This window comes from Trypanosoma conorhini (assembly GCF_003719485.1).
Source record: "Trypanosoma conorhini strain 025E chromosome Unknown Tco_14.4_contig_00052, whole genome shotgun sequence".
Lineage (NCBI taxonomy): Eukaryota > Euglenozoa > Kinetoplastea > Trypanosomatida > Trypanosomatidae > Trypanosoma > Trypanosoma conorhini.
In genome coordinates this window covers 39,344-50,793 of record NW_021704132.1, presented here as the reverse complement: position 1 = coordinate 50,793, position 11,450 = coordinate 39,344, and the positions used below count along the sequence as shown (strand labels likewise).

The window sequence follows — 11,450 nt, the reverse complement described above, 5'->3', positions numbered from 1 at the left end:
GGGCAAAAGAAACGAGGTCAAAGCGATTTAAAGTAGAACGCACCTCCATCACAGAGGCGTCACCGAACTGGGCCAGAAGAGTGAGAATGCCCTCTTCTTTTTGCATCACTTTCTCCAGAGCATTGACGTAGCCGGCCAACTTCGCTCTGCTATAGACAATATCTAGCGGAACATCGCGAGCATACGTGTAGACGTGCGTCTTCAGCGACGCACGCAGGCCGGCGTAAAATGCGGTGGACATTGGGGTGAGTGGGCCAAGATCATTTTGCCTAACAATCAAAATCTTCACTAGGGTGTAAGGATCTGCGGCTTGGACGGCTGCGCCGTGCGGGGGTAACGGAAGCAGCAGCAGCAGCAGAAGGACAAGGCACGGCGCCGCCGCGGAGGGCCGCGAACCAAAGTGCGCACTGCAACCACGCCGCCTCCAACACACCGACATAACTGCTGCCCTGCGATTGCCTTGCTGTGTAGCCTGTAAATTACTGCCGCATGGAGGGAGAGAGAGAGAGAGAGAGAGAGGAAAACAAAAAAGTGAATGAATAATGGTAGGAAAGCAACGTCAGCAAAGAAGAGAACAAAAAAGGTTTCACTGAAATGCTCATATATATATATATATATATGCAGGGCAGGCACGGAGGGGAGGGGGGGGGTGCGTGAAAAACAAACGTACACGCATACGTACGGCGCTCTGCTGCACTGCGACTGTTCGGCGGTGGCGGCGGGGGGCCACCCGTGTGAAGGGCAGACACAGCGGCCCCTCGCTTACTGCCTCCCCCCGTCTACCGGCTCTCCCACACCGCCACACACGTGCGGTGCGGTGCGGTGCGTGGGGAGCGTCATCCCCTCATCCTTCTGCCTCCCACGCAGATGCCGCAAAACAAAAAAAGAAGAAAAAAAAGGGGGGGGATGGAAACAAAGAAAGAAAAAACAGACACAGCGACCCACACAACTCTGCAGGAGTGTGGGCGTGTGTAGAAGTGTGGGGAAGCGGCATACACGCGCGTGCAAGAGGCAGGGGGCGGCGGCGGCGGCGGCGGCAAAACAAACAAACAAAAAAAAGGTGAGGAACAAACATGACGCAAGACAACTCACACACGCACACACACGCACAGAGGCACTTATATGCATGCCCGTGCGTGGGTGCGGGTGCGGCGTAGCAACCGAGGCCGCCGGCGGTGAGGGGCGCGAAGGGGGAAGTAACAAAACAAACAAACAAAAAAGGAGAAGAGGAGGGGGGGGGGGGGCGTAAAATGAAAATTAATAGTAAACAAAACCACACACGGCTCCCGCTCCCTCCCCCCTCCCCCTGCGGCTCACCACAAGAGCAAAGAAGCAGACCCCCCTCCCCCTCCCCGCAAAAAAAAAAAAAAAAAATACGTCCACCTCCGGCCCCTTACGGATCTCCCCCCGCCCCTCCGCCGCCGCCGCCGCCGTTTGGTTGCTGCGTCACAGTCCCCCGCCCACGCGCGCAAACGCACGCAGACAGGCGGCAACAGCCTTGCCGTGGCTGCCCCTCCGCCAGACCGCGTGTGCGTCAAACCAGCGCGGGGGCAGCCCACAAGAGGGAGAAGCGGCGGCAAGAGAAAAAACAAACAAACAAAAAATCAACAACACGCAACGGGCAGAAGGGGGGGGGGGGGCGCAGTCGTGTGAAGCGCACACAACGGCTGACACACCCCAAATATCCACGCCCGGCGGTGTCTAACCCGCACCGCAGCGCAAAATAACTAATAGTAGTAGTAATAAAAGTGGTGGTGGGCGGTGGAGAGGAAGTCCAGATGGGGGGACATGTAGCCACCCATCCAAATGCCCTTGGCGCGCTCGCCCGCACACCCCATACAAGCATACACACACGCACACACACGAATGAATACACACGCATATATATATATATATTATATGTATATGTATAAATAAAAACGGAGGGAATGAGCGAGAGAGTGCAGACGGGCGGGGGTTTCATGTGGGTGCATGCGTTTTGACTGCAGTCCGGGGGGCAGACCTCGTTGCGAGCGACGCGGATGCAAACAAAGAAGATAGAGAGAGAGAAAAAAAACAATTTACAAAACACAGAAATGTATATATGTATCTACGGCAAACACTCCCCACGCACACAACCAAACAGAGGAAGGCTCCGTGGACCCGTTTTCATTTCTTCCGCGCCCAGCAAGGCGCACATCCACAGCGTTCTGCGCCTCACAAACACGCGGAATCCTTGCAGCGCCGAGAGGGACCCATGTACATACATGCGGAAGGGAGCACGCACATGCAGAGAGGGAGACGGGGGTGGCTGGGAGCCGCAAACAAACAAAAAAAAACAGGCGTGGCGCAGCATTTAGCCGCAGCGTCGGTGCGCTTTCATAAAGACGGATGAAGCGCATTGCAGCCGAGACGCACTTCTCCTCGCTCTCCCTCGCTTTCCTCACCAGCACTCCCCCCCCCCTCCCCTCTTTCACTCCTTCGCAAAGAAACAACTACGGCTACTGCCGCAAGGAATACATAAAATAAATAAATACACACACACACACATATATATATATATATATACGTGCATGTAGCGTGTAGATGTGTCGCAATCACGCCGCCAGAAGACTTCCCACCCGTTTCCCCAAGCAAAACAAAAAACAAACAAACACACGAAAGAAAAAAAACAAAAACCAAAGCAAAAAAGACATCCAACAGCAAAAGCCCACGCACAGTAAAAATAGCACCCATACACACGCAACGGGTGAGACATCGGACTCTTACACCCTTGGCCTCAGTGAGAATAAAAAACAAAAAAAAACAAGAGGGAAATCAACAAAAGCGGCTGCAGGAAAAGAACAAAAAAAACACACACAACCCACACATACGCGAGACTCTGCAAGTGCCTTCGATATACTGGGCTCCCACCCACACGGATGTCCGTGTCTCTCTGTGTATGTCTGTTTTTCTGTGAGTGAAAAGGGAGATGGGAAAATAAATACAAGTTGAATGGAACGCACTCTCATCCACAGGAGTGGCCAAACTCAAATTTACAGTCTGGAGACCTCCCACCCACCTCCGTCGTACTTTTTAACTTCTTCTTATCTAGTTCATCCTGGGCCTGTTTTGCCCCCCTCCCCCAGTGCTGTGATGTTCCTCCCGCCCACTGCTTTCAAGGGGGACCACGGTCCCCCTTCCGCTTTGCCCGTTGCTCCCGCCGGTTTCTGGAGCGGGCGCCGTGGGAGTGGCGCGGCTGCCGGGATTGCTGGTGGAGGTCCATCGGGTGCTGCTGCGGCGTCCCTCGCGGCGTCGGTGACAAGACAAACAAGGGGTTGGAATTCGTGTTATACCCTACGCCACCCTTGTCGCTGTTGTGAGAGGCAGGAGGCGCCGCCACTGTCACTGCGGGTGCCACTGGCGCCACAACATCCTGCTGGAGCCTTCGTTGCTGTTGCGGCAGCCGCGAGGCGTCGGCGTCGGCGGCAGCGCGTGCGCTGTGCAGTTGCGCCATCGCCGTCATCGTCGTGTCGGCGCGCCCCAGCGCGGCGGTGTAGTTGCCTGCGTCACTGGCGGCAATTCCCTTCTGCTGGTAGTGCTGCGTAATGCGGGCCTTCGCCTGTTCCATTTTTGCCTCCACGCGTTTGCCAAAGTTCATTTCCAGCAGCAGCGGGAGCAGCCGGTGCAGATGGTGAATCAGCTGGATGAGTTCCGCGCAGACGGGCAGCACAGCGAGCATCTTCTGCACCACGTAATTGCCAAACTCATTTAGCGCGACCGTGGAGAGTATGGAGGGGGCGTGGTGCAGCATTTGCTGCGACGCCGCCGCCGCCGCGGGCAACGTGGAGGGCGCGTGTTGATGGTTCAGGGCGCCGCCGCCGTTGAGCAGCGGTGAGGCCTTCTCATCTGGCTCCTGCAGGAGAAACTGGCACAGCCGCACCTTGAGTGCCTCACTGCAGAAGTTCAGGATGGTCTCCACCACGTTGGAGGCAAACTTGTTGGTGCAAAGCACCTTCAGCGCGGGCCCCACACAGGCGGCAGCCCGGTCCACCACTTGACGCTGGTTTACGGAATTGCAGTGGCGAATGAGGTGCGCCACCACGTAGTTGCCGTACGGATTCGTGGAAAGCGGCAAAACATGCTGCAGCACCGCCTCCTGTAGACGCAGCAGCTGCTCTGGTGAGGCGGCGTCCATGCACTTCTGCACCACGCAGCACCCTTGCTTGTCGTTGCAGACGGCAAGCGTCATTTCCACAATGGCGTCATACACAAAGACAATGTCGTGCGGTAGGCACTGCAGCAGCTTCTGCACCACGTGCCCGCCGTTGAGGTCGTTCACAAGCAGCAGCACACCACGCTGCAGGGCCGCGCACACCACCTCCACCTCCCGCCGCGAGCGTAGGGAATCAATCAACTTCTGCACAGCGTAGTTGCCATGCGGGGAGACGGCAACCTCGCAAAGCGAGCCAGAGAGATGCTCTGAAAGCATCTGTAGCCTATCCTCATCCGGGGCAATCTCCAGCAGTTTCTGGACCAGGAAATTCCCGTACGGGTTGGCCATCACCTGCGGCAAGCCAGGCAGCAACTCTGTCACAATGCACTGGACCTCCCGCGAGTGGTAGGGGAAACGCTCCAGCACAGACTGCAACTCGCGACAGCCGTGTTGATCCGAGGCCATCTCCACCACGTAGCCGCGGTGAAGCGACAGCTGAAATGGTACGCGCGGGAAGACGGCGTCACGGTGGGGTTCGACGGAGGCATCAACCGGCGGACTGCGTCGCCGCTCCGACGACGCCAACGATGGACGGTTGATTTCTCCAGAGCAACTGGCAAACAAAGACACCAGCGGTGTCCCCTGCTGTTGTTGGGGTTGTCTGTGGGGCGGGTGCTGCGTGGTGGGCGCACTGCTGCGTTTGGAGCCCAAAAAGCTGGCCAAGTCCCGGAGCGGCGCTGACGGCGAGGACGACTTGAGACTGCTCCATCCCTCCTCGGGGAACGTCCACGAGTAGTCAGAGCCCCTGCCACTGTTGTTGGCAGTATTCCTATTGCTGTTACTTTTATTGTTCTTATTATTATACTTGTTTTTGCTACTGGCGGTAGCGGCGGTGGTGGGATTATCAGAGCCTTGTGGGGCGAGGTGACACCCCGCAGCATGCTTCACCAGTGGCAGGGGCCTTATCAGTGCACCTCGAAGGGAGTCGGAGAGTGTGTCATGCCGCTCTGTGTACTTCTGCTGCTGCTGCTGCTGCTGCACAACACAACCGCCGCGGTTCCCCACCTCCCACGCGTTGTTGCCCACATGCTGTTGTTGTTGCTGCTGTTGCTGCAGTGTATATGGGCCGCCGCTCAGCACCAAATTGTTCGGCTGCGGTGAGGGCCATCGTACGGCGGAAGCTCCTGTCGAACCGATCGGTGCGTTCACCGGGGACAAGTTGAGTAGCAGATTGAGGCTGCTCAACGGGTCGCTTGCGCCGTGAGAGCCGTTCACGTGGCTGATAGCATTATTATTCTTATTATTGCTGTCGTGGCTGCTGGGGATGGGGGCCCTGGCGGCGAGGCTGACACCGTGGACGGCGGTCGTCACGCTGTGCGCCATCCCAAACGGGGTGGACGTCGCACTCGTCGTCGCTGCGGCGCCGGTGGCGGGCAGGAAGCTCGGCCGCGCCGCACTCGCGCTGTGCGCCGACGGCGTGAGCCCCGCCACCACCGAGTACGGCGAGCTGGAGGGCGTCTTCAGCGGGTTCTCCGGCGACGCGGCCACCGCGCCGGTGTGCGCCCCGCACGAGGAAGCCGCGGTGTGGGCGGTGGCGGCTGCGCTCACCCACCCGCCCGCCGCGGGGCTCGCCGGGGCGTCGAAGAACACCGGCACGGCCCCCCGCGCCGCCTCCCCGCCGACGTCCGCCGCCAACGAGCAGAAAGAGACCGGCAGCGGGGCGGGGCCCCGGTGCGGCGCCCCCGCCTTCCGTTCCCCGCAGAGGAACTGCCCCGACGCCCCCGCCCCGGCGGCGACGGGAGCGGCGGCACTAGCGCTGTTGGCGTCCTCCTCCCCGTCGCCTTCCCTGGCCGCCCGCACCGCGGCAACCTCGGCGAGGAGGGAGGACAAGTTCCACGCAATGCCGCTCTCCTCTTCCATCCACGGCAACGCAAACCAATGCAGCTACGTACGTCTGCCTGCCTGTCAGTCCGTGTGTGTGTGTGGTGGGCGTGCTCGCACACTAGCGCTCTGTGTGTGTAGTCTTTTTTTCCCCCTTCCTTCCTCCTTCTCCACCGCACCCGCATGCATCGAGAGAGAGCGAGAGAGAGAGAGAGAGATAATGACGAAAGCAAAGGAAACACAACGGGAGAAGAAGACAAAAGACTACTGAGGCGGGTATAAATGACGGCACCGCAAAGAAGAGGAGGAAGAAAAAATGAAATAAAAACCAATACACTAAAAGAAAAACCACAAAAACAGTAACGCAAAGGCGGAGGCCGAGCGCAACCGCCACAGCCGTAGGCTGTGCGTTTATCCCTAACACGTACACGTCCCTGCTGCATTATTATTGTTTCTTCTTCTGTTTTGCTTGCAGTTTTCAGTGGGCGGTGGTCGCGCCTCCCTGCGCCGCGGCTACACGTTTTCGTCAATCGCCACGCGCTCCTTCAGGAGTGCGGCCCACGCCTCCTCGCAGCATTCGTAGGCGGCGGCCGAGTCTGCCGTCGCCCGCGACGACAGTGCCGCGTACCGCCGCTTCAGCATCAGCGCCTGCACCGCAATGCCGTCAAGCTGCCGCACCTCGCGCAGCCTCGCCTCGTGCTGCGCCATGAACCCCACGGGGCTCAGCAGGAAAAGCAGCAGCGTCACCCCGGCGGCGGCAAGGGCCCACATCAGTCGCCGCTGCTGCGCCACACGCGCCGGGTGCCGCAGCCGCCAGACGCGGTAGATGCGGCGGTGCTGCCACGACGCGATGAGCCCGGCCCCGGCGACGCACGCGGCGACCGCCCCCGCGCACACCCGCGTCGCCGTGACGTGGCGGTGGCCGCGCCGCAGCCGAGCGACGGCGGCGGCCTCACAGCTGTTGTACAGAAGCTGCGCGTCAACGGCGCGCGCGTCACACGGCGACGCGGCGGCGGTCGCGGGCAACCCGCTCGCCGCCATCCTACGCCACCCACACGCTACGGGAAGGAAGGACGCGGGAGAGACGTGCAGCCGCGGACACCCGCACGCGCAGAGACGCAGAGAAAGCGAGAGAGAGAGAGAAGAAAAAAAAAACAAAAACAAAACCAAAAAGAAACGTGACAACCATGTACCCCTTCTTCGCACATCCGCTCGCCCAGTTGCGCGCTTTCTTTTTTTTATTTTTGTCCCCCTCCCCACCCCCACTTCTTCCTCTTATTGTCTCTAGGAAGAATTCCTTCAGTTGCTCTCTCGTTCCCTCCGTGGTTGTGCTCCCAAACCCTCGTGCGTTGCTCCCGCCCCATGCGCCGCATCCAGCAACACACACACACACAGAGAGAGAGAGAGAGAGAGAGCGACAGGCGCACGCCCAAATTTCCCACCATCCGAGGCGGCAGCGACACGGCAAAAACAAAAACAAAAAACAAAACACAAAAACAAGGCAAGGCAAAAACCAGCAGAAAAGCTGCAATAAAAAGAAACAACATCAACAACATCAAAAAATGGAAAAAGAAAAAGGCGGCGGAAACAAAGAAGCTAAGGAGTAAAATCACTAAAAAGTGAGTATAAATATAAATCTAGATATAAACGTGTTGATGCTTGTGCGCCAGCGCTGTTGCCTACATGCTGAGTGCGCCTCTGCCTTGGAGCAAACATACACACATCACAATGCCGCAGGCAACGGAGGGTGGGTATCGTCGGGGGAGGGCTGGGGGTGACGAGGGAGAAGGCTCGCAGCTGAAGGCGACCTGCGCACCTGCGCTCCGTGCCCCCCTCCCCTCTCCCCTATTACTCTACAGTTGCTACCTGTTTTTTTTTTCCTTGTTGTTTCTCTTGTTGTCCCTTCATTGCGTCTTTATAGTTGTCCCGCGGCAACGGACACCGGAGTGTGCCAGGCCTTCTACAAAACACTTATGCCTAGCGCCTTCCGTAGCTCCGTAGCAAGCGGCAGTCGCAGTATGCCGTGGTGGTAGCGAACCACCTGCGGGTACTGCTGCTTGAGCGTCGCCCCAAGTTGCTTCAGCGACAGGGCCTGGTTGACGGCGAGTGCGACGACGAGGTCCGCCGCGGTCAGTGAGTCCCCTACGAGAAAAATTAGCTCGCTGGGCGGATTGACGCTCCGTCGTGGGCTGTAGCAGGAAAGGCGCGGAGTCTGCCCCGAGGGCCGCGGCGAGGGTGCCCCTAAGTGCGCCAGCAATGGCGTCCCGCTGCGTCCCTCCTGCGCGACCGCCTCGTTGGCGTTCGCGCTGGGCTCCTCCACGTGAGTCTTGATGTTGTAGGTGTGGTACCCGCGCAGCACGGTGCTCTCCCGCGGCGTTGCGGCGAGGAGGTAGTCGTCCTCCGACAGTCCTTCGTCCACCTCCTCCTGCATTCCCGTGCGGGAGCTGAGGGGGTTGTTGCTACTGCCGCCGACGACCGCCAGCTTGCGAAGCTGCTTCTTGTACACCAGCCGCTGCTCGAGGCCGTTTAGCCCCTCCCGCAGGGAGTCCATCAGCGACTGACGCGCCGCTGATTTGGCCGCCGCAGCGTCGCCTTGCGCCTTTGCTGCCTGCTTCTTCTCCTCCTGCTCCGCCGCGAAAAGTGGGAAGACGTACGGGTCGATTTCGTTCGTGACAAAGTCCAGCCACGCGTCCACCTCGGCCGCCTCCTGCAGCCCTTTTCCATAGAGAATGTACGGCACGACGTGCTGTGGCGAGGGGTAACGCTCGCCGCCGTCCACCCCGTATGGACGCTCCGTGCGTGCAAGGTGGCGTACGATGGCGTTTGCCTCAAAAAGGTAACCCTCGTCGGTCTTCAGCACCGGCACCCGGCCGAGCGGGTGGCAGTTGCGGCGGTAACTCTCCCCCGCAGTTTCGCTGCCGAGCGTCACGGGGACCACCTTGAGCCGCGTGCCCGCGTAGGCGGCAACCAGCAGCACCCGCTGCACCCGGGGGTTGTCAAGCGGGCCAATCAAACTCAGCACCATGGCCGTCCAAGCTGCCTGCCTACCCCCGCCTTTTTTTTTCTCTGTTCTCTTCCCTCTCGTTGAATACGAACCAGCAGCAGCGCTCTGGAAGCCCCTTCCCCAAGGAAACAGAACAACAACAAAAAAAAAAGGGCGGAGTAATTCCTTTTTTTTTGTTTTGTTTGTTTTAAACTTTGGTGTGGTTCCGCACTGGCTCCTATGGATGGCTTGCGGTGGCTGCGTGCGAGTGCGTATTTGGGTGTGTGTGTGCGATGACTCCCGGCTTCTTCCCACGCGACCGCGGAGGAAACAAAAACAGGCAAAACACGAAAAAAAAACACACACACACACACAAAAAAAATGGGGGAGGGGGGAGGGAGAGAGCAGTAGAAAGAATAACGTCGAGATCAGCAGAGGAGTTCCGTACGGGGGAGGGGAGAGAGAGAGTAAAGGAGGCAAAGGGACAGAGTGGCGGGGAGGGAAGCACGGAAAGAGTGGGGGAGGGGGGGAAAGGGAGACGGTGAGGGGGACGCGTACACCCAGAAGGAATCTCAAGGATTCGCGTGCACATTCCCCGCGCCTTCTCTTCGCTGAATTGTTTTGCTTCTGTTTTTCATTTTCGCCTTGATTCCTATTCGTGTGATTTTCGTTTAGCCTTCTTTTTTTTCTTCTTCGTTTTTTTCCGCCTTCCTTCTTTTTTTTTTTGCCTCTTCTTCTTAAGTTCCTCCTCGGACGGAGCGACATCGCAGGCAGCGCCACGGCGCACCAGTGAAGTGCGGCGAGCGGCGGAGCCACTGCGGCAGCAGCCCCCCTCCTGCCTGAAAGGGGCAAATGCATATATGTCTCTCTCTCTCTCCCTCTCTCAGTGTGTCTGTGCGTGTGTTCGTGGTTCTCAACCGCCGCCGTCCCGCCCCACGCGTTACGGCCCCGTGGCGCCGGTGGCAGCTGCGGAGGTTGAGGCGGTGGTGGTGGCGGTGGTGGTGGCGGCGGTCTCCACCGCGCTGGCGGCGGCCGTGGAGGGCGCGGCACCACCGCCACCACCGGACACCACCGCGCTAAGTCCCGCACGGGCAGGGTCCGAGAGGTCCTTCTCGACCTCCGCGAGGTTTGGCTGGTAGTTCTCCTCCGTCTCCATCTTCCATTTATTTTGGTTGAAGAAGTCGTACCCGCCGGCGGTGCGTCGCCGCATCCACTGCTGCCGCACCTTGTGAAACCACCAGCCCCGCTCCAGCAGAACCCGGGCGGCGGCCACCTGCAAAAGATCGCGTGGCATGGAGTAGAAAATGTACAGCAACGTCTCGTCCGTGTACTTCTGCAGCAGCTTCAGCGTCGGCTGACGCGGCTTGGCCTGCCTGTAGCAATCGGGGATGCGGTACTCCGCGGCGACGGGCACCTCAGGGCGCTCCAGCGCCAAGCTCGCCAGCGTTGGGTACAGCGGACGCTGCTGTGCTACGTTGATGCCAAGCGAGGTGAGGTCAAAGCCGCGGGTGAGGTAGAGAAAGGCCGCACTCTCTGGGTTTTCCAGGTTCAGCGAGTGCTGAATGAGGCCGGGGAGGGCCAAAAGACCATACGGCCCCTCCAGCGCCACGCGCCCCCGCGGCTGTTGTTGTTGTTGTTGTTGCTGTTGCTGGCCCTGCTGCTGCTGCTGCTGCGGTTGCTGGTGGTGGACGGGGGCGGCGGCTGCCGGATACGGCTGATGCGGCTGCTGTTGGGCCATGATTTGTTGCTGCTGCGCCACGAACGCCGTTGTGGCGACGGGGTAGGCCCCACGCATCGCCTGGTACGGGTTCGGCGCCGCCGCCGCGGGGTACGCCATCTGAACCCCCGGTGGAAGCGCCCCACCGTAGCGTGCCGCCTGGTTGCTATTGTTCATTTCCACCTTCCTCGCGCTGCCGGCGCGTGTGCGTCTCTCCTTCGCTCTACAAAGCCCGGGCTTTACTTTTACGCACCCAAGAAGAAGAATAAGCAGAAAGAACTTGTTGTTGTTGTTGTGTTCCCCCCACCCCACCCACCTGTTTCTGTTTTCTCTTCTTGTTTTTAAAAGGCCCCCTCGTCGCGGGTGGACGGAGGTACGCAAGGACGTGTGCGTCGTCGTGCGGCGCCTCTCGCGGAGGAAAAAGAAAAACAAAAAAACTGCGACTAAAAAATGCTCCCGCTGCGTCTGGGCGACGCCCGCGGGGACGCGCAGAGCGCGGCAAGAGAAAAAGGCGCGGGCGGGGCAGACAACGGAGGTGTGCGGCGGCGGGGGACACACACGCACAAAGCTCCCCACACACACGCCTGCAAGCAGTAAACATTTGCCTGCGCATTGTGTGTGTGTGGAGGTATTGTTTTTATTACTACTTTTTTTGTTTTGTGTTATCTTGGGTATTTTGCCTACAGAAGTAATAT

At 59.2% G+C, this 11,450-nt stretch overlaps 5 protein-coding genes across 5 annotated transcripts, besides 23 other annotated features; all 5 read right to left on the bottom strand.

Annotated features, from left to right (window-relative positions):
- Position 1: 1 nt before the first annotated feature.
- On the bottom strand, positions 2–439 carry Tco025E_01554 (receptor-type adenylate cyclase; the record flags this gene model as incomplete). The annotated part of the gene is made up of 1 exon (XM_029368492.1): positions 2–439. A coding segment is annotated over one exon (438 nt), but the record flags the coding sequence as incomplete, so codon positions are not given.
- Positions 440–492: 53 nt separating this feature from the next.
- Positions 493–519: a microsatellite.
- Positions 520–600: 81 nt separating this feature from the next.
- Positions 601–620: a microsatellite.
- Positions 621–807: 187 nt separating this feature from the next.
- Positions 808–836: a microsatellite.
- A 38-nt stretch (positions 837–874) lies between these two features.
- Positions 875–898: a microsatellite.
- Positions 899–1,010: 112 nt separating this feature from the next.
- Positions 1,011–1,038: a microsatellite.
- A 244-nt stretch (positions 1,039–1,282) lies between these two features.
- Positions 1,283–1,315: a microsatellite.
- A 41-nt stretch (positions 1,316–1,356) lies between these two features.
- Positions 1,357–1,374: a microsatellite.
- A 30-nt stretch (positions 1,375–1,404) lies between these two features.
- Positions 1,405–1,433: a microsatellite.
- A 150-nt stretch (positions 1,434–1,583) lies between these two features.
- Positions 1,584–1,611: a microsatellite.
- A 217-nt stretch (positions 1,612–1,828) lies between these two features.
- Positions 1,829–1,864: a microsatellite.
- A 16-nt stretch (positions 1,865–1,880) lies between these two features.
- Positions 1,881–1,916: a microsatellite.
- Positions 1,917–2,495: 579 nt separating this feature from the next.
- Positions 2,496–2,547: a microsatellite.
- A 68-nt stretch (positions 2,548–2,615) lies between these two features.
- Positions 2,616–2,674: a microsatellite.
- Positions 2,675–3,136: 462 nt separating this feature from the next.
- On the bottom strand, positions 3,137–6,094 carry Tco025E_01553 (pumilio protein 4; the record flags this gene model as incomplete). The annotated part of the gene is made up of 1 exon (XM_029368491.1): positions 3,137–6,094. The coding sequence occupies one exon, from the start codon at positions 6,092–6,094 to the stop codon at positions 3,137–3,139; it is 2,958 nt and encodes a 985-aa protein (XP_029231558.1).
- A 151-nt stretch (positions 6,095–6,245) lies between these two features.
- Positions 6,246–6,273: a microsatellite.
- Positions 6,274–6,368: 95 nt separating this feature from the next.
- Positions 6,369–6,402: a microsatellite.
- Positions 6,403–6,568: 166 nt separating this feature from the next.
- Positions 6,569–7,096, bottom strand: Tco025E_01552 (uncharacterized protein; the record flags this gene model as incomplete). Its single annotated transcript, XM_029368490.1, has 1 exon — positions 6,569–7,096. The coding sequence occupies one exon, from the start codon at positions 7,094–7,096 to the stop codon at positions 6,569–6,571; it is 528 nt and encodes a 175-aa protein (XP_029231557.1).
- Positions 7,097–7,167: 71 nt separating this feature from the next.
- Positions 7,168–7,201: a microsatellite.
- Positions 7,198–7,232: a microsatellite.
- A 216-nt stretch (positions 7,233–7,448) lies between these two features.
- Positions 7,449–7,476: a microsatellite.
- Positions 7,477–7,522: 46 nt separating this feature from the next.
- Positions 7,523–7,567: a microsatellite.
- Positions 7,568–7,617: a microsatellite.
- Positions 7,618–8,015: 398 nt separating this feature from the next.
- On the bottom strand, positions 8,016–9,080 carry Tco025E_01551 (elongation factor 1-gamma (EF-1-gamma); the record flags this gene model as incomplete). Its single annotated transcript, XM_029368489.1, has 1 exon — positions 8,016–9,080. The coding sequence occupies one exon, from the start codon at positions 9,078–9,080 to the stop codon at positions 8,016–8,018; it is 1,065 nt and encodes a 354-aa protein (XP_029231556.1).
- Positions 9,081–9,714: 634 nt separating this feature from the next.
- Positions 9,715–9,777: a sequence feature (GA-rich).
- A 124-nt stretch (positions 9,778–9,901) lies between these two features.
- Positions 9,902–9,923: a microsatellite.
- A 55-nt stretch (positions 9,924–9,978) lies between these two features.
- Tco025E_01550 (CCR4-NOT transcription complex subunit 2) lies at positions 9,979–10,932 on the bottom strand (the record flags this gene model as incomplete). The annotated part of the gene is made up of 1 exon (XM_029368488.1): positions 9,979–10,932. One exon carries the CDS (start codon positions 10,930–10,932, stop codon positions 9,979–9,981), a length of 954 nt encoding a protein of 317 aa, XP_029231555.1.
- A 103-nt stretch (positions 10,933–11,035) lies between these two features.
- Positions 11,036–11,054: a microsatellite.
- Between the last annotated feature and the right edge of the window lie 396 nt (positions 11,055–11,450).